The following is a 25,310-nucleotide window of genomic DNA, read 5'->3' as shown; positions in this document are numbered from 1 at the left end:
TTAATGACTTTTAGTCATTAACTTTTCTTTGCTTAAAATATTGCTTGTTTTTTTTTCAAATAAGTAGTAATATTTCAAATAAGGAGTAGTAATCAAATAAGGAGTAATTTTATATCTGGAATAAGGATCAATTTTAAATTGGCTTAGTTGTGGCTTGCAGTTTGACTGCAAGGGAAAACCTGCTTTACTACTAGTAGGCACATATCCGATTGCAAGGGGTGAACTGGTATTATATACTGTGATTGTTGGTACCAGACTGCAATTCCATCACTGGATAGCCCTTCTATAGTTGTCGCTAATTTTACGTTTTGAAATAATTTTCTTTAACATTTATTTCACCGTGATAAGATAACCCAACTCCCCAAAACAAAAATAAAATAAAAGAAAAAAAATGTATGAACAAATACTATGGGTACTCTTTATAATATATTCTGCCTATGTTATTGGAATATAGGTTGAAAATTCAAAAATTGTGACTGCTCAATCTTAAATGTGCGGAGAGTTTTCTGGTGTGGAATTGTCTTCAGGGGTATGGCCGGGGGGAATGCTCTGAGGGAGGGGGAATACGCATAGCAAGAAGTCATCTGTGTTGTTTGAAAACAGTTTGTGTTTTGGGCAGAGTGGTTTTGTTTGTCGAAACAACAACAACCTCAAAAAAAATCGTCATAATAATCAAAATTACTAGAGAGAACTGATAGACTTAGAATATATTTTAGTATGAATTCCTGGGAGTATCACGATTTTTCATTTTTGAATGTTGTAAGTATTAAAGAGGATATGCTTAAAACGTATTTTGTTTTCAGTAAAGCGCAAATGGCGATCTGGCCTTTATATGGTTTAGTAGGCGTTAGCCCAATTCATTTTGCGTTAATCTCTGTTCGTTTTAGGGTGGACTTGCTCATTCATTTGAATTCCTGTGTGGTTTCGAATTCGTTTTTTCATCTATAAAATCTGTCTAATCTCAAAATGCATTTTAGGTTTGAGGCGAATATTCATTTTAATTACTGCTTGTTTTAGGTTTTGTGTATTCATTGATAATGATCTCTGTTTGTTTTGACTTTGAATTACTGTTTGACTTCCTCTCTGCTCATCTCAGGTTTTAGCATGGCTGTTTACTTTTATTTGAAAAATTATGTTTTTGAAAATGTTTTCTAAATCAATTTCTTCTCGTTTTTAACTTACATAGTTTTATTTTTGGTTAATATTGGAAATATGTGTAATGTTTTTGTTGTGCTTCTACTTAAGAATTCTTAAGTACTGTTTCTTAAGAATTTCTTAAAGAATTCTTAAGTGGTTGGAAAATTCAGTCAACATTTTTTTATCAGCAGCAGTTTATACCATTAGCTTTTGAATAATTTTACATTAGAATCTCGAGTGAATGCTGGTTATTTTAATACGAATTTAAAATCTTTGTGATGTTCCGTTGTCCAAAGGATCTTCCATCCTAATATCCTGGAATGTACAGGTGTCTTAATCCATCATTGTATTAAAATAATCTCTCTCTTTATGTTATATTTTTTGGAATTGTTTGTTCCCCTGCCCTCCCCAAATACTCTCTAAAAGTTTAGCTCGACCCTCGGCTGTTTCCGGGGTATTAAAAATACTCTCTTTTGATAGTCTGGGTATGCTGTCTTTTGGTTTACCTAACTAATTCATAGTGATATAGATATAAAGTTTCAATGGGGCTAATAGTGCCAACGTTTTTAGGCGGATCGTATTCATACATTGGCTACCCAACTCAATCCTTCCTCTAAACATAAAATATGAAGTTCCTTGTCTCTTCCCTCAACACTCTAGCTAGATCCTCTATCTCCACATGTCATTCATGTAATGTTTCAAATGTGTCATTTTGATAACCTGGATGCACGCGATTTACCTTTACCTATCCTTTCATGTCAAATTGGGGTCAAGTTGGCCCCCAGACTCTCCTGGAAATTTAAACTGAATCTCCAAAGCTGTTCCTGAGATAATGTAGGCATGCCATTTTGATAACATGGGTAGACATTATTTCTTCCTATCTAAGTCATTACTTAATGAGGAATAGGTTCTTGTCAGATGGAGGCTCAATGTACCGAGAAAGCCAAATAGATCAGATAGGAGACCAAAAGCTTTAGACCTTTTCCCTCTCCCCCTTGCCCAGGGCAAAACTCGAAGTTCAATTGCCCCAGTCCTCCCTTAAACAATTCCTGAAAGCTTCAAACTGCTCTCCCGAGCTGTTCACAGGATATTGCAGGTGAACTGTCTTGGTTACCTGGCACCACAAAGTGTCATGTGATTTACCTTGAAATTCAAGCGTGAGTAGATTGGAGATCTCACAGGGGCTCTTTACGCAAAAATGTTTCAAGTAATTGGAGGAAAGATATTTTCAAGGGGAAAAAGGCCTTCTTGGGTTTTGAATTTTGTATATCTGTACGTAAGAATTGAAAAGAGAAAAAAAAAAGATGCCCATCCACCCTCTATAATTAAAAATTTGTTTTCTGGAACCTTCATTAAAAATTGAAAGAAGTCTTTTCTCCTCTCCCTAAATTGTCGTAAATTGGTGCCCCAGGTAGTTTGAAAAAGTACAGAGTTGTTCTTGGGTCTGTCTTTATTGTGTATCCTGGAAAATTGGCGCCAAGAAGCTTTCACACGTCTAACAACCACTGAGGTTGAGTAAGGAAGTACAATGGGTTTTTTTTTCTGTGCTTTATACAACTTTAGTTTTCAAAGAATTTTGGTATTTTCATAGAATATATGTGAGTCTGCTCTTGTAGGGATTTAGAATATCCTCCTTCCTCCCAATATTTTTGCGAAGAATTTACTCTTGAGAACTTGTGGAGAAATCCATTTAAGCACATAAAACCACCAATGCTTGGGCCTAAAAGAGTACTTTTTAAAACATTAAACTTACCACAAAAAATATCAAGATTTCCTCAAGGATGAGGTGTTTCCATATTTATTTATTTATACAAGTCGTAGAAGTATATTATACTGATTTATTCTTTTTAGGAAATGGTCGATAAAAAGAAGGTATTGTTCATCTGTCTTGGAAATATATGCCGATCGCCTATTGCTGAAGCCGTATTTGGTCACCTGGTGAAGGAAAAAGGACTGGATCAGAAATGGGAGGTAGACAGTGCTGCAATTGGTGACTGGCATGTTGGAAACAGACCTGATAAACGAGCGCTAAAAGCACTAGGAAGTTACAATCTTTCAACAAATCACAGAGCAAGACAAATCAAAACAGAAGATTTTAATAATTTTGATTATATATTTGGAATGGATGAAGAAAATATAGAAGACTTAGAAACCTTGGCTCCTCAAAGTCCAAAAGCAAAACTGTTATTGTTAGGGGAGTTTGATCCTGAAGGAGATAGGATTATACGAGATCCATATTACGATCGTGATGATAAAGGTTTTGAAAAATGTTATCAACAATGTATTAGGTGCTGTAGTGCTTTTATAGATAAATCCCTGTGATTTGCTAGATTTTAGAATTTTGACAATAGTGGATTGTTACTATTTTAAATTGAATCGAAGTTTATATTCTGCCAGTTGTCACTGCTCTTCATTATTGTATTAACATATACCCTGACATAAAAGATTTTGGAGCTTTATGTTGTCGAATAAATAGATAGATGCTTGTCTAATTTAAGAAGGAGTTTTTTCGGGGGGGGGGGGATTATCTTTCGAAGTTGCAAAGTTTTTATGAAACTACCAGGGTACCTCCCTTTTTCAAGGGACAGATTGTTACTATTAGGAATCCAATTAGGTCAAATTTTATGTATTTGGCCATCACTAAATTTTCTTTGTGTATATCTTGGGAACTTCTAATGGTATTAAGGTGGAACTTTCAGGTAATGGCAATGATGATGATGACTGAATTTAAAGACACCGTGTGCATCAAGGTCGGCAAAAACCTGCATTTGCCATATCTCAGGAACGGCTAAGGGTATTAAATTGAAATTTTCAGGTAATGCTAAGGGGAATATTGGACCAAGTCAATAAACAGTAAGTACACCATGGTCGTCAAAATGTCACATATTGTCACATATTGCTCTTTAGAAGTCTTATGGGACGGTAGCCCTACAACTGTTTGTGGTAATATCTGCTAGTTTTAGGTTTGACCTGATAGATAGTTTTAATGTCTATTCCTTTTGGGCTTATTTATTCATCTATGGTAGTATCTGCTATTTTTGTATTTGATATGATTATTCATTTTAGTTTTTGTTAGTTTTGAGTTTCATTTCTTCATTTATAATACTTCTGGTCTTTTTAAGCATGAATTGTTATATGACTTTATTTCTGCTCTTCTTAGGTTTGAATATGACTAATAATTTTTCTTCTTAAAAAGTTTTTTTCACATTAATCTGAATAAAAGAATAGTTGAGATTACCACTAACTTTAAGCCAACGATGACAAATTAAAACATATCTATATATAGTATATAAATGTATTTTGGAGGCTCTTATCTATTTAAATTCTCTTTTCCCTTTTTCATTAATTAATTAATTTTTTTCATTAATTAATTAATTAATTTTTCATTAATTCACTAATCAAAATTACAACAGTTGATATGATCAATCTTTCATTAAAATTTGAAAGAGATACTTGGTTTGAGTAGTGGCAAATTGTGAAATACTTTAAATGAAAAGGGGATTTTCCCTTGTAGAAAACCCACCTAGTGTTCTTACTACAGTTTTAATAACTCAAATGAATAGGGTCTAAGAAATGATGAAAGTTTTGTATACGTTGTATACAGTTTATAAATAAATAACGGATAATCTTATACGAGAAGATTTTTTCATCAGACTATTACCAACAAGATTGTTTTCTGTTGCTCAATCAGTGCTGGAAGTTATTTCATATAGGTAAATATGTAATACATAGGTAAAATGTATTAATAATACATAGGTAAATATACATGCGAAATCATTTTCAGTTTTTTTATACTTTCAGCTGGAATTATTAGAATGATCGTTTAATGCTTCCTAGATTTTCCACTTAAGAAATTAGAGCTTAGTGCATAGAAGAAAATTAAATATTTCTCGATTTTGACGAATTATGAGTTAATGCGAGTGTGCATTGAACATGGGGCGTCTGTGTGGGATCTCTTTGGAAGATGAGATTTTATTAATAATTATAGAAGATGAAGAAAAACCATGGTGCGGGACAAAAGAGTGAAGAAAGCAAAATAGTTGTATAATCCTGGATAATCTAGGATAATCTTGTATGAGAAGATTTTTTCATCAGACTATTACCAGCAAATTTGTTTTCTGTTGCTCAATCAGTGCTGGAAGTTATTTCATATAGGTAAATATACATTGAGATGCGAATCCATTTTCGGTTTTCTTATACTTTCAGCTGGGCAAATTGAAGTAAAAGTGAACAAAAAAGGGTGATACATCGATAGTTAGATGTAAAGATCAAGAAGGTGCGCCATTCAATATATCCGTTCTTTATCTCTAGCGGGTGAGTCCAAAATCTTTTATTTCATTCACATAATCAAAAAAGCGTCTTCAAAGCAATTGAATAAGGAAAAGTCGACAATATGGACTTAAAAGGAACAGAAATAATAGGGAAGGTAAAAGAGCAACATAAAGGTATGCAAAGACAAGTAAAAAAACTGATTAAAAAAAAAATGTAGTAGAATCACTTCTGTCTAATCGAGGAGGCAGCCAAAATAACGCAAAGATCAGTGTATAATTGAGTTACTGCTATCAAACCTAGAAATATAAAAACGCCATCTAAGCTCTAGATTTAACCAAAGTAACTCGATTTCACATGTTATGCTCCATTTTAATGTTTCTAGTAGTTAGTGGTAGAGTAGAACCGACAAGCATTAAAAAAATTGTGCCGCACAAAAATAGATGATAAAGTAACTTCCCAAGCAACGGGGGCTCTTTTTCTGACACATCAGGGAAACCTACTCATGAGAGCCGGCAGGGGGGAGGGAGGATGGCCCCCCCGGAAATTTGGGACTGTAAAGTAATTATAAGGAAACCAAAGGAAAAATAGCAGAATAGGGAAAAAGCATGGAAAAAATGTGTGTAGCCTCATTGTTGGCTGCCTGCCAATAGGTTTTGACCACTAATAAGGAAAATAAATGTTCTAATTTGTGACTGAGTATCCCTTTTCGAGTTTCCCACAAAATTTTTCGATATGATTTGCTTGGAGCAATAAAAAATTTTAATTTTTCATATTAGTGAATGAGAAGTAAATAGCGATCCTTGACAATAACGAGAGTATAAGAACCTAACTGTTGATAACATTTCATCAAAGAATCAGCTTTTTATGGTGATCCTAAATATGTGTTTGTTTATTAGTAATTAGTGCAAAAGAAAGCTCTTATAATTGCAGAAACACAAGGAAAACAACATAATAAGGGACAATTTAGGTAAAAATATGCCGTCAGCGTTTGCTTGCATTGCAACAGTACCCATGAGCTGATACATGAAGATACTATAATCAGAAATGTTTCCCTGAACGGAATGCTGGGAATTTCTGTATTTCTCCCTGATCGGACAGGTAATTGCTGTTTTATTATCATTTTTTTTTCAGGAGTGACTCTATTTATCTAGTTGTCACTTTGAAAAAGATAAAATTTCTTGTAGTTTTGAAGTATAAAGGCGTCAAATATATTGGTTTTTGGTATTCGAAATTAAATTAAAAACATTGACGTACAAATTCTTATTTGATTTTCTTATCTTAGTTTTAATGCTTTACTTTGAACAAACTAATTTAATAATATGCAATTTTTTATAAACACTGAGTCTAAAGGCATTATATATTTTCTGGTGTTTGATAACCATGTTCAAAACTGTCGATATTGTTCAAAAATTATGCTTCAGTATTGCTCAACAGAACTGAATGCTAGGAGTTTATATCTAATTTTTTGTAAGTAGGCCATTGTTTTGTGTATTTTTTGTAATTACTTACTTTTTTCGCTTTTGTGTACTTTTACTTTAATTAGCATACTTTTTCCATTGCCTTTAGAAAAATGTTGGTCTCTAAGCTTCATGAAATAAAGAAAAAAAAATTCTACTGAAAATAAGGAGCAACATTAAAACTTAAAACGAACAGAAAAAATTAAGTACACGATGGGTGGTTGTCCCCTCCTTACCACTCTTCGCGCTACAGTTTTCGGCACATTAAAAAAATGTACTTATTATTCTAATTAAACGACCCTTCTGTTTCAGGAGTAATTTTTAAAGAATTCGGAGAAAATTTAAACTTTAGTGTAAAGAACAAGGTGTTGAGGAGGGGGCAACCCCCCTCATATACGTAATAATTTCTGTTCGTTTTAAGTTTAATGTTACTCCTTACTTTCTGTTGAAAAAACTCGTTTTTTGTTTAATTTCGTTTTTAAATAGCACCAGGATACCTGGTTCCACCTCCACGGAAAACCCCCTCCCTATAGAAATATCCTCTGGACAATTCAATTCTGGTGAAAATTTACTCCGGGCAAGTACCTTTAACATTTCCACACGTAAAATTGAATCAGTATAGAGAAAGCAAGGCACATAAAAAAAAAATTCTTATAGGAATTCGGGCAAATTCACCCAGTGTAAAATTTCCCCTGAAAAATTCACCCCCTGGAAACTTCCCTCTCCATTAAAAATTCTCCCCTCCCACCCAAAAAATATATGTATACTTTCCAAAAAATAAAATAATGGGCGCATTTTATAACTTGAAAACCTTTCTCAAGTGGCTTTAGAGGGGCTATTTTATGTCCAAAGACATAGTTATTGTGCCTTTCAACTATGCTGAAAAAAGCTTTCTTAAAACTCTGATCGAACGATTTTGAAAAAAAAGCGGCGTGTGAGGGGCTATAGTTTCCCTCCAATTTTTGTGGTCACTTAAAAAGGGCACTAGATCTAGAATGAACCATTTTTGACGTTCTAGGTCACTGGATCGATACGATCACTCCCGAAAAAAGACATAAAAATGAATACGCATCTTTAATCTTTCTTGCGGCAAAAATTGCAAAATTCCACACTTTTGCAGATATGAGCTTGAAACTTCTACAGTAGGGTTCTTTGATACGCTGAATCTGACGATGTGTTTTTTATTAAAATTATATGACTCCTAGGAGGTCTCTCTCACTCTTTTCCAAAATCAGACACATTTTCTCAGGCTCGTAGCTTTTGATGGGTAAAATTAAACTTAATGAAACTTATATATTGGGAATCATCATAATAAGCCGATTCTGTTCCACGACTTTTGCTTTAGTAGTTTAGATTTATGCACCACCTCATTTAATTTCTTTATACGTTATAGATAACAAATACATCTTTTCTAGTTTCTACCCACAAATCACTGATCAAAATTTTGTCTACAATTCAATGTGATTCTCATTGTCGTTTGTTCCATGTCTTTTTCTTTAGCTGTTGTGATTGTCACTTTGACTAGTTTTCTAATCACATTTATCCGTGCTTCATTTTCATCAGTCAGCCCCTTGCACATTTTAAATGATTTTAAATTAGAATTAGTGCTTTTGTAAAAAACAATTTGTTATTGGACCTTTAACTTTTGCCTTGGCTTGTCTTTATGAAAAACAAAACGCCTAACCTTCGTTTTTTAACAGAGGGTGATACAGAATTAAGTTCTTGGCTAACGTCCTTATAAACTCTGATGTCGTGATTCATAGCTGTTTCATTGCTTGGAGCTTTTATAAAATTTTGAACGTTGACTTTTGCCCCTCCTTGTCCTTTGTCACTATGAAATACATATCGCCAAAACTTAATTTTTTTAATAAAGGCATGGTAAGCATTAATGACCTTATCCATGTCAAAATCCCAAACCCAATTATCATAACTATTATTTTCAATTTTGGCATGTTTTGACTCCGCTTATCTTCTAATTCCATTTCTTTCTTCTTCATTTTGGATTTTCATTACTTCAGACAATTTGTCAATGCCCTTTACTTTACCTGCCCTTATTGGTCTAGTTTTACATGACGGTTCAGACTATAGAAAATTGTTAATTGTTCAGGTCGCGGGACAATAACTTCTTTTGCTTCCAATAGAATTACCATTTATGATACTTGTAAATTTTCGTTTTTTGGTTCTTGTCTCTTTCGATAGTCCAGTTTGTTGATTTTCACTTGTTGTGAATTTAATTTGTTCGGAGAGTTCCCTTGGTCTTATCACGTTTGATATTTGAGGTAGTTCCAAAGAATTATCATTTTTGTTCTCATCGCAATCATATTTCAATTTTGACACGTTTTGATTCTTGCTGTCACTCATCATCTAACCCCATTTTTCTGTCTACTTCATTTTGGATTTTCATTACTTCGGACAATTTGTCAATCCCTTCGCTTTAGCTGCCCTTATTGGTCTTGTCTGACATGATGGTCCAGGTTGTCCAGGTTGGCTTATTTTTACTTTAATACTTGGATCTACTGATTTACGGGGCAAGGGCTGTAAGTCATGCAAGTTCCTTATTGTTACTTTGGTACTTCGTTTACTTTGGTGCTTTCTTTACTTTGAATCTTTGCTACTTTTATACTAATTTTAATGCTTCGATGAGGTTTTGATTTTGAAAAAAAAAAATTAATTTTCAAATAGGGAATTTTGAAAAATTTGAATCTTTGATAACCCAAAAGCTGAAAGAAATTAATTTAAAAAACTTTCCAAAAAATAAGTTTTCAGACAAAAGTAAAGGCTATATTAAGCTTAAGATCAGCAGAAATAAAAATCTATAATAATTCAATCTCAAAGCGATCAGAAATTACTATTTTAAAATAAATGAAACCCAAAACAAACAGAGATGAAATAAACAATCATAGCAAACAAACATACAACAGGTACTAATATGATGAATAAATAAATCTTAAAACGAGTAATTCCTTAATTTTGTATGTAGATCAAATACTACCAACAAGAGTTTGGCTACTGCCCTTTCCCTAACTCTAAAAGTATTTAGCCTAATGCTTCATTGTCGCTTTACTGAAAACTACAAACTACACGAAAACCTTGGAAAGAACTAATAAAATTGAATAACTGAATAGTTGATATATAAGGATATAAATTGCTGAAATCTTATCAGTTCAAGATTATTATTTCACTCCAATTTTCATTTGATTTGAAGTGTTGTAACAAAAACTAAAGAAAATATTTGTAATACAATTCGTTTTCAGTAAAGCACCAGTTATGCAACAGGCTCTATACTATTACAGTTAGGGAAGGGGCAGTAGCCCAAACTCTTGTTTGTAGTAATTTTTCTTCGTTTTAAGCTTGATTTTCATATTCAATCGAGTTTTACTCGTTTAAGGCATAGATATTTTTCTTTTGGATAATTTTGGCTATCTCAAAGCTTTGATCGGATCTTTTCGGGAAAAACAGAGTGCAGTGAGGGTGGGGCTGGTTGCCCAACTATCACTTTTGAATTTTAAAAAGGGCACTAGAACTTCTGATTTTCAATCGAATGACCACCTCTTCTATAAAAACCGTATATGCTAACAACAAGAAGCTTGCATAACTTATAGCCCTCGCCCTGGGGCTGAGGGATTGTCAAATCCATAATCTTAGTTATTTCTCCTTTGCACTATTTAAAAAAAAATAGCGATCTCAAAGTATTCATTGAATCATTAGGTGAAAAAGGACGTTGGGCGCTGGTCGCCCTCTGAGATCATTTTTGATATTCAAAAAAGGCACTAGAAATTCTTATTCCTAATTGAATTAGCCTCTTCCGAAGTTAACAGGACCATCCTTCCATAAAGACCTTTTATGTTAAAAGTGAGCAACTTACATAACTTATAACCTTTGCTCGGGGGCTGGGGAGGGGTTCAAACTTGGAAGCTCAGTTATTTGATTTTCAGACTATTTTTTGAACAAAATGTATGTCTCAAAATTTCGTCGGAAGCATTTTGGAAAAAAGGGCATGAAGGGTGGGCTGCCCTCCGATTACTTTTGCTGTTGAAAAGGGAGTTAAACTTTCAATTTCCAATGGAGTGAGCCTCCTCCAAAGTTTTTGTGACCACCCCTTAAATAAAAACAATGAATGTTAACAATGGACAGTTTGTATGACTTCAAAAACGAAATGTGTAAGTAAGGGTTTTCTTTCCACAAAAAGGTCTTCGTTTTTGGACACATCCACAAAAAAGGATTGTAATAGACTCGGTTTGTTTGAGAGAAGCAATGATCACAGAAAAATAAGACCTATTATAATCACTCTCTATCCTTATTACCATTCTTGAATCAGCTATAAATGGTAACCTTTTCTCACCACACAGTTTCTTCTGCAAACTCATTTTTAAATATTTGATTACTATGGGGAGAAGGTCGCTCTTTACTATTTGCAGCTTTCGCTGCAGCCATGTTTATCAATCAAACGACATTGTTTTCTTTTCTTGCTTACTCCTTTCTTTTCTTTTCAAAGAGCTTCTTTGCTTCTTGGAGGTATTACGATCGTGAGAATATACAGGCCCTTCCCTCCTCACTACAAATATATTTAGACTCAGGCTCGCAAATGGGATAGTTGGAACATTATTTCATAAATATCCCATTTGAATACTATTTATTTCTCATTAAACTTGCCTTGAGCTACAAACGAAGCCTTCTGACAGATGTCAAAAGAACAAGGAGATTAGAGTGCTCCTTCTTACTTTCCCTACCTTCTGAAATGAAAATTAGGGTTTTAAGTCCACAAAAGTGTGTTCTTAACAATAGACTTGACTTAGGTCTCCTGCTGAGTCTGCCTCCTCCATCCGCTTCGGTCCAATGCGAGCGTTTGCACTACGCTCGGTCTGATGTTTGCATTGCCAGGAACTCGGAAAGGCTGTTGGACCATCTGTTCTTTGGTTGGCCACAAGTTTCCTTCCAACTGGCTCTCATAGGGTCAAAGTCAAAAATCGTCTTTGCGGGTAATTTTAGGGGCATTCAAAGCAGGTGTCCAAACCATCGGAAGGTATGCTCGGCTGCTTGGATAGAAAACTGAGACTGCTCGGTGAGCTGCATGAGCTTCTAATTACTGATGAAATCAAAACACCTTAGACCTTCGATCCTTCTCACGCTCTTCATCTGGATACATCGGTGGCCTTTAGTGCTACGGTTGATTCGTGCCATATCTCAGCTCCATGAAGTAATACAGAACCGACAAAGGCGTCAAAAATCCGCAGTTAAGTTGAATGACTAATGTTTCTTTCGCAAAAGGTGGCGATTTAGCCTGACCGTGGCAGAATACTCTTTGGATATCCTTGCTTGCAGCTCGGAGAAAGCAAGCCATTTGAAGAAATTACGGAGCCCAGGCAGGTGAACCTTTGGACAACTTCAATGCTAGTTGTTGTATATAGGAAAACTGGAAAATTAACAGCAGGTAGAGACGGATCTATGGCCATAATTTTCATCTTATCTCAGTTTACCGGCAGCTCCATATTTGTGGCCTCTTCACATAAGATTTGAAGCGCTTCCAGCAACTGATCCTTGGACTTTGCTAGGATGGCCAAGTTGTCAGCAAAATTAGTATCTGAGATGACAGATCTCCAAACTTGAGCCCAAAACTGAGTCGTCATGTTGTCTTTGTCATAGCGCGGTCTATGATGGCATTGAAGAGCTCTGGGGCCACTGCACATCTTTGACAAGTCCATTTCCTGGTTTGGAAGAACGGACTGCCCCGGCCTTTGACTTGATCACGGCTTTGAAGAGTCCGTAGTATTTCTAAGCGAGACCGGTCGATTCTAGAATCTGCCAATGAGCTTTTTGGTCCACGAGTCCGTGTAACACGAAGTCAACGAAGGCAAAAAAGCTTTCGGTCAGAACTCCATGACTTTTTCTATTATTTGTTGAATTGTAAAAATCTATTTGATGGTTGAACAGTCTGACATAAGAGTATCTTGCTCTGGTAGCCGAATCCTGTAAATAATATTCCGACATCTAGCAGGACCATTAAGAAATGTTTTCTGGAGACTAACAGAAGAGTTGTTCCACGGTAATTCGAACAATCGCTTCTAGAGCCTTTTCTCTTCCATAAGTGGATTATTGATACTCTTTCGCCAATCTTTGGGGATTATCTCAGTTTGCCAGATTATGAAGAAGAGAGTGCGGAGGAACAAAAGCATTGTAGGGCCTGTATGTTTCAGCAGTTCCAAGCTTAAGTCACAGATATCAGGAGCTTTATTATTCTTGAGCCTTTTAACTGCATTTTTGATTTCTGCAGGGCTGAAGGGCTCCTTTGGAGGAACATGTGCTTCGACGTTTTTACTGTTAGACTGACAGAGACTATCATTTGGAGGGACAGACTGGCTGGTATTGTTTAGGAGCGACTAGAAGTGGTCATTCCTCTGTTCAAGGCAAGAGTCTTCATGAAAAAGAAGTGTTCCATCCCTGGATAGAACAGGTCCCAAAGTGGGAATTTTACTTTCTGCGAGATCTCAGAGATTCTTGAACAGGCTACCCTACTTCAATTTCATCGGCTTTCCTTGCTACGAACTGATTTTTGTCCCGGTGAATGATTCAGCTCCGCACTCCATTGTGCCTTTGTGAAGTGGTCATGTCCCAAAGGTGTCTTACCCTCCGTCTTTGCTCTATGACCTACATCATTTCATTAGTTAGCCTCAATTTCTTTGCATAACGTTTCTTGCCAAGCACCAGTCGTGCCCCTTCACTCATCTGCGATTTAAAATACTTCCAGGTGCCTTCACTGCTGCTAAGTGTGCTAAGGAGCTCAAATCAATTTGATACCTCAATACTATGTTTCAGGCAAGTATCTGGCTCATCAAGTTTCCCAATATCTGGAGCGACTGGTCTTCTTTCTGATGATTGTGCTTGGAGGCAAAGCTGGACTTCAGCACACACAAACCTGTGATCTGCATTTCCGGGCTCTGCTGATCTGTAAGTTCTGCAGTTCTTCAGTGATGATATCCAGCATGTAGAAATAACAGTACTTAGGGTTTCAAGACCAATTGTGGCCCGCCAAACACCCATATCATTACGCACTATGGCGTTAGAGGTTCCTGGGTGGGTTTCACCAGCCGTAAAGGTTGAAGTCACCCTGATTGGCGTGTTTGGTTACAAGGGACCCCATATCCAGAGACACATGGTCAGCAGACAAAGTCTGCATCATTCCAGTCGAACTCCATTCCCTTAACAAGAGCTCAAATAAAGAAAGTCGGAAAATGTTTGTTTTGATATAAGTTTTTCAAATGAAGTTTTGAAAATTCCATCCTCTATCCTTCGCTTCGTTTTGTATCTACGAGCATAATCAATTTATAAAATGAAATCATTTTTGTTTATTTTTCGTTTTTTCTAGGATTATTGATTTCATTCAGGAGTTTATCTTTAGCTACAAACCAAACATTCTGTGCGGAGAATTTCTCTTGGCGTATCATGATATTTTGTCAATAAATCTTGCTTATCCATCTATAAATCCTTAAATAAATTCTAATTAGTAATAAATAAGTAAATATCAATGATGAGAATTAAAAAAATAAATCACAAAAATGTACGATTATTTTCGATAAATAGCACTTAGCAAAAGTACTTGAAAAAGTAACTAAGTTACTTAAAACTAAATATTTTTTTAATTTTTTAAAAACTAAATAATTATATTATAATTTAATTTTAATTTAATTAAAATTAAATTAGTCATAAAACTAAATGTAGCGTTGTTTCAAGTGAGTGATTCAGTTTACATTAGTATCATTAAGGGTACACTAAGCAATGGAACAGGAACAAGGCGGAAAGATGGAATGTGGTTCGTCGAAGGAAGGAACAAGGGCCACTGTGCAGACTTGGTTAGATAGGAGGCTGGTGATGGAAATATACCCTTCTTCATTTGTGTGCTTCGTAAAATAATCAATTTTGGAATTTAGTATATATCCTAATTAAGAGGATAATCAGGTCTAGCTTAAGGGGGAATTGAAAACTTGCCACCGTTTGGGTCAGTTTTTTGATGAGAGTGACAAAAAGATAAAAATAGATACACATTTTTTTCTTCTTCTTTTAGGAACCAGCTGTTGGTACAAAGAAGATTTTTATAGACATCCAATATATTGGTCAGATTAGGTTCATTATCATAATCTTCAATTGTTAATCATTTTTGTCAGTAAGAAAATGGATTTTGCAAACTTGGAAAATTACAGCAACTTCTAAATATCCTGAGAAACAAATAAGATTGGTCTGATGAAATTGGATGGGTTGTATTGATTGAAACTTGCTAAGTTTAAGGTGTAGGGCTGTAAATGTGGATTATAAATGTCACATGCCAGGTTTCAACTAATCCCAGCCAAATGTTCTCTGGTTACCTTGTAATTCTATGGCGATGACGACTATTGCAGAGCAGCGTTCACATGTGTGTCTAGTTATACTTACGTGTCATGGCACATTTCTGTCAAGCTACCAATATCCAGGCCGTTCAGACTGACTTGTATTATTCAGTTGTAAAGTCTTGCTCTGGGATATCAATTTCTTTCAGTCTGTTACAGGGGCGTAATTTGTTATGGGGCAGGGGGACAACGGCCCCTTCCAAGCCGTAGTTCCCCCTAGACCACAGCTTGCCCCCCATCTGAAATTTAGTTTCTTCAAAAATCTTGCCAAAACTAAGATTAGCCAGTATAATTCAAGCATCCAGAGACACACGTCAATTTTCTTTGGTATATATTTGTCTTTAGTGTACTATTTGGCCCATTTTTTACTGTTATTTTCATTTGATTTGGGAAAATTGACTCCAACTTTGTGCCCCCCCTGGGTTTTGACAGAACTACGCCACACTGTCAGGAAGCTCTGTGTCAATATATGCATCATCTTCGCTTGAGTGTTGCCTTCTCAACACCCGTTCGCCATTTTCCTTGTAATTTGTGGGGTTGTTTTATCGTTTCAAACTTCAAGGACAAGTTTGAAAATACCTTGCAACAAAATGAATGCCGGAATTTAAATACAGGAAATACATGGGTCAAATAATAAGCCCTCTGTTTTATCCTTTGTAAAGCCGAGCCTAATAGTGTCAAGAAGTGGTATTAAATATTATTATTAATGCCACTTTCTTAGTAATGAGATGCGTCGTCGGTAAAGTGTAAAAATGAGTGGCTAATAACTTAATTATTTAATTCGTGACAGAGATTTAAAATATTTGGAGATAAAATTGATGTGTGACAGCTTTTGTGTGGGAAATATATGTACGTCGGTTTTACTGGGTTTGTTAATACTAAATGACTAATATATAATTTCGTGGGCGGTGAGTTGGAATTCTCCCTTGGTAACACTGGCAGCGATGTGGTAAGCTACAGTTTTTGCGCTCAAGGCCCATCGCGTTGGCTGTGATTTTGACTATTTCCAAGTTTTGAAATGTAACATCAACAGCATTTTTTCCTCTGAAAATGTTTTTGTGCAATCCATATTAATACAGTCGTTTTCAAATAATCCAATCCTCCTTCTCAATATACAAAAAAAAATAAATTAATTGAAAGCCAGGATGCCGACAGCCATTTAGGAATTTGTTTGAGGCGACGGGCAATTTTTTGAAAAAGATGAAGGCAGGGAATTTAAAGGAAAATAAAAGGAGATATTCGTGAAAACCATAAAATTTACAGGCGTCTGGAAAGGATGGATACAACCCCCTAACCCCTTTTTGGGTACAATGAAGCTTGACACTTGGCTCCTATAAAAATTCTGCTTTCTGTTATTATTGTAAAGATTACCACCAGTCCATATTCAGATCAGCAACAGTGGTACCACTTTAACCACACGCTATTCAAAACTTCATCCCATACTGCTTATAGTTTCTAGTTTGACTGCCTCGCAAACAATCCAACTTAATTTAGGGTGACCACATGGGTATCCGTAATGTGTTAACGTAGCGGGAATGTGCAATAAACAGGAAGACACTGATCCAAATGTGCGTAAATGATGGAGGGGGAAAAGTTTTTTTTTTGCTTAAACATTGCAAAATTTGTTTTCAATTCTACAACTGTATTTTGGTTCTTAAGGTAAAAAAAATGTCCAGTTTTCCAATTTAAAGTTCCCCCGAGGGTGGCCGGTCGTTCAATTAGAATGTTGTAAACTGTTGTGAAAATAATTCTAAGATTATTCCAAGACTTATCATCCCGAAAGATGTTATCCATCCTGATTCTAGGACTGAATCCTGATTTTAGAGGAGCAATTTCTGTTGAATTTTAGATCCTAGAGTCTTTCTTCACTCTTGTTTTGAAGAAAAAGTCCTCCGAGATTAATTTTGCCTTGTTCTCAATTTATGTTCGGTTGGAAAGTTGGAATAGACGAATTAAAAGGAAAACAAGAGCTTAGAGCTCATATGGCACTTGTGGCGAGGTCGGAAGAGCCAAGAGCTAATATGGTATGAGCTCTAGCAAAATTCTAAGAATCAATAGATTGCCTTAAAAAGAAAATCAGAGGCTTAATGCTGGTCGGGATTTCGGGATTTAAAATATGAGCTCCGAGTCACGAGATCCTTGTAAATATGAAAATTCATTAAGATCCGCTCACCCCCTCGTAATTTAAAAGTACCTCAATTTTTTACTTTTTCCTCTCCCTTCAGCCCCCCAGATGGTCGAATCGGGGAAACGACTTTATCAAGTCAGTTTGTACAGCTCCCTGAGTTGCCTACCAATTTTCATCGTCCTAGCACGTCCAGAAGCACCGAACTCACCAAAGCGCTGGACCTCACTACCCAACTCCCCCAAAGAGAGCGGATCCAGTCCGGTTACGTCAATCACGTATCTACGACATTTGTAAGCGTTTTTCAAGATTTCTGGTTTCCCCCTCCAACTCCCCCCAATGTCAACAGATCTGGTCGAGATTTGAAATAAGAGCTCTGAGACATGAGTTTCTTTTAAATATTAAATTTCATTAAGATCCAGTCACCAGATCTTAAGTTAAAAATACCTCAATTTTTCTAATTTTTCCAAATAAACAGCCCCCAGCTCCCCCAAACAAAACGGACCCTACCAATTATGTCAATCTCGTATCTATAACTTGTGCTTATTCTTCCCATCAAGTTTCGTCCCGATCTCTCCAATCTAAGCGTTTCCAAGATTTCCAGTTTCCAAGATTTCTGTTTCCCCCCTCCAACCCTCTGTAAACCCAGATCCGATTCGAATTGAAAATGGACATCTGAAACATAAGATTCTTCTATATATCAAGTTTCATTAAGATCCGATCACCCATTCGTATGATACCTCGATTTTCATGTTTTCCAAGAATTCCGGTTTCCCCCTCCAACTCCCTTCAACGTCACTGGATGTGGTCGGGATTTAAAATGAGAGTTCTAAAGCACAAGATCCTTCTAAATCACCCGATCCTAAGTTACAAATACCTCATTTTTTCTAATTTTTCCAAATTACTCCCCCCCCCCAAACTCCACCAAAGAGAGTGGATCCGGTCCGGATATGTCATTCACTTATCTTGGACTTGTGCTTATTCTTTCACCAAGTTTTATCCTGATCTCTCCGCTTTAAGCGTTTTCCAAGATTCCCCCACCCCCCCCTACTGACACTGGATCCGGTCGGGATTTAAAATAAGAGATCTGAGTCTCGAGGTCCTTCTAAATATGAAATTTCATTAAGATACGATCACTGTTTCGTAAGTTAAAAATACCTCATTTTTCTAATTTTTCAGAATTAACCCTCTTCCCCCCAACTCCCCCAAAGAGAGCGGATCCGTTCCGGTTATGTCAATCACGTATCTAGACCTCCCCTAACGGGGTAGGGGAAGTAAAACCCCCACCCCGAGATGTCCTTGTTAGTACTATTGGAGTATATGTCCTTGTGCTTCAATAGTGCTGAAAAAGCCGAAAGCAAAATTATACATATCAGGATTTCAAGTCTTTTTTAAAATTCCTGAACATGACTTTCCCTATTTGCTTTTAGGATAAATATAAAATGTCTTTATCATTATTTCTAAAGGTACTAGGCATTTACCAAAATACAACAGTTCAAAATTGGGATGAAACCTTTTAATTGACAGTGAAACAAAAATAAAAAATTTTAACTGTCCATTAAAAGGTTTCATCCCTATTTAGAACTGATATATTTTAGTCATGGAAAGGCAGAGTGGTCTTAAAAGTTATCTTTATTTTTCCTCCCGGAAAATGACTCCACGGAAAATAACCCTCTCCCCATGGAAAACAGGATCTTTCAAATTTGAGAATTTTATTTATTTATTTTTTTAGTTTAGTTGAGAAATCTCATTTTCCCTCCCGGAAAATGACTCCACGGAAAATAACCCTCTCCCCATGGAAAACAGGATCTTTCAAATTTGAGAATTTTATTTATTTATTTTTTTAGTTTAGTTGAGAAGTGCTAAGGAAAGTGAAAAAAAAGGAACTTATACCATAAGTATCTTAAAATTTAGAAAAAAACGCAATTAAAACTTTTTACACAATTTCATCAATCATAACCTGAATCAAATTGGTCACTACTAGGACACTACTACTCCTTCCCACCTCAGCACCATGAATAAAGGTGTTCACTAAAAATATATGTGGGAGGGAAGAAGAATTAGACAACAAGTGCCAAACAATCATTTAGTTTCATCTGAAGGCTCAGTGAGGCTTAGAAATTAGGCCATTGAAACATACCGCCTTGGGTATCTTAACCCCCATCCCTACACAAAATTTACCACCTCTCCTTAATAATTGACCACTTTATTATAAGGCTAATCATTTCAGTTGAATAAATGATTAAAATAAATCTAGAAACATTTTTGTGCAATAAGAAGGGAAGTGTCACCTTGTAGCATCCTTGTGGACATAATCCACATTTTCCATGGGAAATACTTGCCGGGCAATTTGATCCCTTCTGAAAGGACATTATTCCAAAAAATTTTCTCCCCGCTTAAAATTCACCTGGACTCTCACTCCCCCCTTGCTGAAAACTCCCGCTAAAATGCCCGTATGTTTCCCAATGATAAATACTATTCATAAGCAACGGACAAATTACAAAACTTAAAAAGGTACATAAACTTCTACAATGGGGATCTATGGCTGTTTTGTAGTTGGAGAGGGAGGGAGATGCCTCAAAGTGTGCATTTTAATGCCGAAACATCCCAGCTCGCATTGAGCCATCGGGTAAATACATAATTAGTTCTAAAGGAGAGACGAGGGGAGGGTGAGGTAAAAATTAATGAATAATCCCTAGGGCCGTAATCAGGATTTTAGTTGGGGAGATTTTTTTTTTGGGGGGGGGGGGAAAGAAACTTTAAGAAACGCATTAAAATTGTGAAACTGTTTCTGCTCCCTTGTGATTTCTGGGAATATTTCTGGTCTCCGCTGTTATTATGAAACTAAAAAGTAAAATTAAACCCCAAAATGAGTAGAATGTATTCCGTATAGGAGGGGAATGTCCTTTCCTCGTCCACATCTCCACCTCACGGTCACGGAAACTTTGGAGTGTGCTCATTAGATCAGAAGTTGAGAGTTCTAGTTTTTTTTTGTTTTAAGTCCAAGGTGAGTGAAGACCAACCAGACGCGTGAGAGTGGTATTTTCTGGAGGGGCTCCCGAGGGGGTATTTTCCGTGGAGGGGGTATTTTAGGGTGATGTTTTCCGCAGGGAGTATTTTCTGGGTGGGGGGCATTTTTCATGGGGGTTATTTCTCGGGACTATCTTCAATGGGGGTATTTTCCGGGGAGTAAACACCGGCTAACATTCCTGAACGAGCGCTGTTCAATTCGATGGAAAACGATTTTCAGAGGGAAAAGCAGCTTTTTTCAAAATAGTATTTTTCTTGCACTAAGCTGACTGGGAACAGACCATTCAAGAGGGGATTTTAAATATCTGTTTAGGAGTTTCTGGCCACGGAGATTTTGAGGGTACACTGTATATGCTTCCAAGCCAATTCACACAAGAAATAACACAAAAGTAATATATTTGGTGCCATGTGCCAACTTCCGATGGCGTTGTCAAGGCAAATTTATACTAAGCATAGAGATGTAAGCACTATCTATCAAATAAACTCTTGGAAAATTTTTTAGAATGTTTTGGTGCCCCTCTAGTGCCAGAGAAATAAAAAAGTAAAAAAGAGACACATAAGCGCTTCAAATCGAAATTTCCGGAAAATTTGATTTCGTAATTAGCTTTCGCAGTTAAAATAAACGCGAATAACAACTATTATTCCAAAATAAAATTAAAAATATTTTTTTATATATATTTTTTTCAAAACGTGTTTGTTTGAGTTTTCACTAACTAAGTGGGCTGGTGGGGGGAGATTTTTCAAAAGGGAAGCTGTAAACTCCTCAGTAAGGATTTTCTACCATTGAAATTACAGTAGTAGTCTTCTGTACTTCCCGGACTATGAATTCCAGAAATGGCAACAGAAAGTGCCATTTTTGGTACCATATGGAATTTTACAACGGTGTTATCAAGTCGAATTTGCAAAGCCATGTAGGTATAGTCAAGAGCTTTGAAATGGACAATTAACCATCTCTCTAAGATGCTGCAATAGATGGCAGGCCCTGATAGTCAGCACATGATTTATGAATAAACACAGAACTCACTGCAGCATTCGTGCCAACCTTATTTTTTGCCTCATATCCACGTTTTCAAGATGAGTTGTTAGTTGTTTGGAGAAACCTCCACACAACGTTTTTCGAGCATGGAGATTTTAATGCCACTCTTTTTGTGCTTCCCTGTCTTTCAAATCCAAAAATGCCATTAAAAAGCGTCATTTATGGTGCCATGAGGTAATTTACGAAGGCGTCTTCAAGACGAATTAAAAAAAGGATGTAGTATGATTACCAGTTTTTAACATCTCTCCAGTGACTTTCTTGTTTTCTTGTCAACTGAAGATGCATGAAACTTACTAAAGGGGCTGGAAGGGGAGTATACAAAGGACAAGAAGGTAAACATTATTTATAGAATTCTAGGCAGTGGAGAATATAATGGTACCCTTTTTATTCTTTCAAGTCTTTTCACTGGAGAAGTGGCATCTAAAAGTGCTATTTTAGGTGCCAGTTTTGGTGACTATGGCCCGTGATTCGCTCTTTGCTAGGATGCAAGCTGAACAACCTTAAGTTAAAAAAAAAAAACTTAAAATTGTATAGATCCCTAAACAATAGCTAGCTCCTATGAGCCTCGGATAAATTCAGTTTATATGTTATATATTGTAACATATATGTTATTTTGTTGCATACCATGCTACCATGGTTGCATACCATGCATCCAAAATTTGTCATATCTTCTTTTACCAACAACTTTTGACGGGTAACTTTAAACTTAGTTGAATACATATATTTAGAATAAACACAAAAATTTATTTGAATTATTAGCTGCTTTTAAAATTCTAAGTGTATTTTTTCTATGCTTTCAATTTTATAGTTGTTGTTACTATTGAAAAGGTTGCTCTTCATTTACCATTCAATGCCCTGAACGGTTTGAAGGTTTTATCTTTTGTGTTACTCGGGGTGTAACGAACTGTCAGTAATGAGCGACACAGCTCAATAGTAACCAAAACTCTAAAAAAACGAAACTGTTATATCAATAGATCTATTAAAACAAATTGGTTTATTATGCTGGTTCCCAATATATAAGATTCATTAAGCTTAGCGTTACCCATAAAAGGCTACGACCCTGAGAAAATTTGTCTGATTTTCGAAAAAGGGGAGAAACATCCCCTAAAAGTCAAGAAGCTAATGAAAATCGTACCATTAGATTTAGCGTAACGGAGTACTCTACTGTAGAGGTTTCAAGCTCTTTTCTGCAAAATCGTGGAATTTTATATTTTTTGTCAGAAGAAAGATCACGGATGTGTGTTAATTCATTTTTTTTCTTTCTTGTCCCCAGGTGAGATCTTAACGAAACAATGGTCCTAGGACATCGGGAGAGGGTCATTTGAACGAAAATTAAAAATTCTAGTGCCCCTCTTAAGTGACCAAAAAGATGGAGGACAACTTTCCCCCCTCCCACGACTCTTTTCCTTTGAAAGTTTCTTATTGTGCTAACCACCTTCATTGAAATCCATGCCAACACAGAATGCATAGTCTCTATGCTGCATGTACATTGAATAGACTGTGTTTGCTTAACAATTAGTACCAGATTATACTTATTTTTTTAATGAGCCTCTTGTTAGCTTTTCAAACTGTTGACACATTTAAGATCCTCCATCAATTTTACCGAAATTCTTTTGGATCTTAACTATGGTATTGGAAAATTTTGCTAATGCGTCCTTTGTCTTTGAAACTGTCAACTGACTCTGAAGCTCGCATGATGTTTATGGTACCGAATCCCCTTAATGTGTTTAGTTAGAAATAACTCAGGTTATTTGCTCCGCACAGTAAAACTTTACGTTGAAACGGGTTGAAAGGCAGTTGGTAATAAACACTGGTTGTTCCCGATGAACTATGTTCGTTGCATCTGATATGTTTTCTTATATAATAAATACATGAACAATAATATAATATTAATAATAATACTATAACTACATATAATAATATAATAGAATAATAATATAGTATATAATAAAGTTATATATAATAATATATAAATAATATAATAAAAAATAATATAGTAAATATAAAAAAAAATACAAAAATAAAAAATAATTTAAGTACCCAGTTTCAATGAACATTCTCTCTAATTTTTGTATAATCCCTATTGAAGTCAATATTTGTCAATATCCCTATTGAAGAAATAGATATAGTTTTTTTTTATGAAAATTAATTTTTAATTCTCTAAGTAATTTCTTAGTACCTCTTAGTACTTCTTAGTCTCTTAGTACCTTCCTGTGTACTAAGGAAAATACACAGGAAGGTTTTTGAACCCGTCCTTTTTGCGAAATTAAAAAATTTTTACCTTTTATGCAGTTTCCTGTATTTATCAAATATTTCCCTGTTATTTGCGAATCGTGGAATATTAGACAAACAGCTAAAAAGTCCCCAATAATGTCTATTGTAATGTTTCATTTTATTTAAGAATTGAGTGACAGCATTTTGGCCTTCATCCGGATGGATTGTTCACTTTTGTTTTCCTAACTATGACGCGAAAAATTGCAATTTAAAATTGCTGCGGTTTAAGTAATTTAAGACAATTGGCATAGTATAAATTCCAAACGTTTCCGTTTAAGATAGCCTTGCTTCGTGATTCTGAAGGAAGCCAAATCAATTCAAATAAAGATTTGGTGTTTACTAAAATTTGCTTATGGCGTCAGTTTTTTCACGCCAGAACTTCTGTACTTCTTGTGATTAAAGGTACATGAAACAAGTGTCACGTAAGCATAATAAAAGGCACACGCAGGAAAAAGTGGTCTTCAAGCCCATACCCTCACAGAATTCTAAGATTTTCCCTTCTATTTCTCATGCTTTCCATACAAAACGCTTGTTCCTAGCATTTCTTGTTGCAATTATACCCCTCCAGCTCCTCACGAATCAATATGGTCAGCATGGCAACTCCATATTAGCATGGACCTTGCATTTATGGAAGGTTATATTTCATTCGTAATTTTTTTTTTCAGTATGAAACAACTGGTTTGAATTTGAAAGGTTAAACTTGATGTAACGAACGTTACCCCCTTAGTATTGAAATTATACCCTTACCTTTACATAACCGTTATACCGATAACCGAAGATAACCGTTAGCCTTAGTATTGAAAATTACGTACGTAGTATGAAAGCTGTTTGAGAGGTCAGCAAGATATTTTTGTTGAGCGGTATTCCCAAAAATTTCACGCATCACGAAAAATTTGAGCAGTTTCCCTAAAGGGGGTTTCATTTTCTAGGGGATGTTTCCATGGGGCTAAGTGAATGAGATGGCACCAAACATTTCTTTTTGCTGATACATTGGTAAAGGTGCAGATTAGTTACTCAACGGAAACATTTCACTGGACAACGAAGATCTTACCTTATACACTCATTAGCCAAACTCTATTTAATGATACTAGGGAAGCGCTTTGAATTTGATTTAAGATTTCATTGCTTTTGGTCAAATTGCTCTGAATTCTCATATTTTTTCATCTACTTTTCCACGTCCTCTGCCGTTTTCAAGTAAAAAAAAAAATGCTTTACATGGTAGCCTAAATTTTTAAAAAGTTGGAATGAATTTAAATTAAATTTTGCACAAATAAAAGAAATAAAACAATTAAATTAAATATGCACAAAATTAAATTTGTGCAATGAACATTTAGTGAATATTCTCCCAAGTCAGACTTATGATTAATAGTAATATTTCCTTAAATGGGAACTTGGGAGAATATTCTCTAAATGCTCTGTCCACAAATTTAATTAAAAATGACCTTATGAAATATCATAAAAAAATAAATATTAACACAGATCCTGTCACAAATAGACCTATGAGATCAGCAGCCAAATTTGCAAGGTTGGCATTAAAAAAGTGTTTTTAAATCATTGTCTTTCATTTCAAGGAATTGCCTCGTTTCATCACTATTTATTTA

General features: G+C 35.5%; 1 protein-coding gene and 1 long non-coding RNA gene across 3 annotated transcripts in view; both read left to right on the top strand.

Annotated features, from left to right (window-relative positions):
• The first annotated feature begins 2,991 nt into the window (after positions 1–2,991).
• Positions 2,992–3,459, top strand: LOC136040688 (low molecular weight phosphotyrosine protein phosphatase 1-like). The gene has a single exon (XM_065724987.1). It carries the CDS (start codon positions 2,992–2,994, stop codon positions 3,457–3,459), a length of 468 nt encoding a protein of 155 aa, XP_065581059.1.
• The window catches only part of LOC136040999 (uncharacterized), a 64,315-nt gene continuing 42,461 nt past the window's right edge, over positions 3,457–25,310 (top strand). The window contains exons 1-2 of one of the 2 annotated variants that reach the window (XR_010620931.1): positions 3,457–5,451; positions 6,340–6,507. This is a non-coding gene — a long non-coding RNA (uncharacterized LOC136040999). Of the gene's footprint in view, positions 5,452–6,339; positions 6,508–6,703; positions 6,877–25,310 lie in introns of those variants that run through there. The other variant, XR_010620932.1, reaches the window with a different exon arrangement.

The sequence above is a fragment of the Artemia franciscana genome, chromosome 21 (assembly GCF_032884065.1).
Source record: "Artemia franciscana chromosome 21, ASM3288406v1, whole genome shotgun sequence".
NCBI lineage: Eukaryota > Metazoa > Arthropoda > Branchiopoda > Anostraca > Artemiidae > Artemia > Artemia franciscana.
The sequence above is the reverse complement of the archived record's forward strand: the minus strand, read 5'-3'. Positions and strand labels throughout refer to the sequence as shown.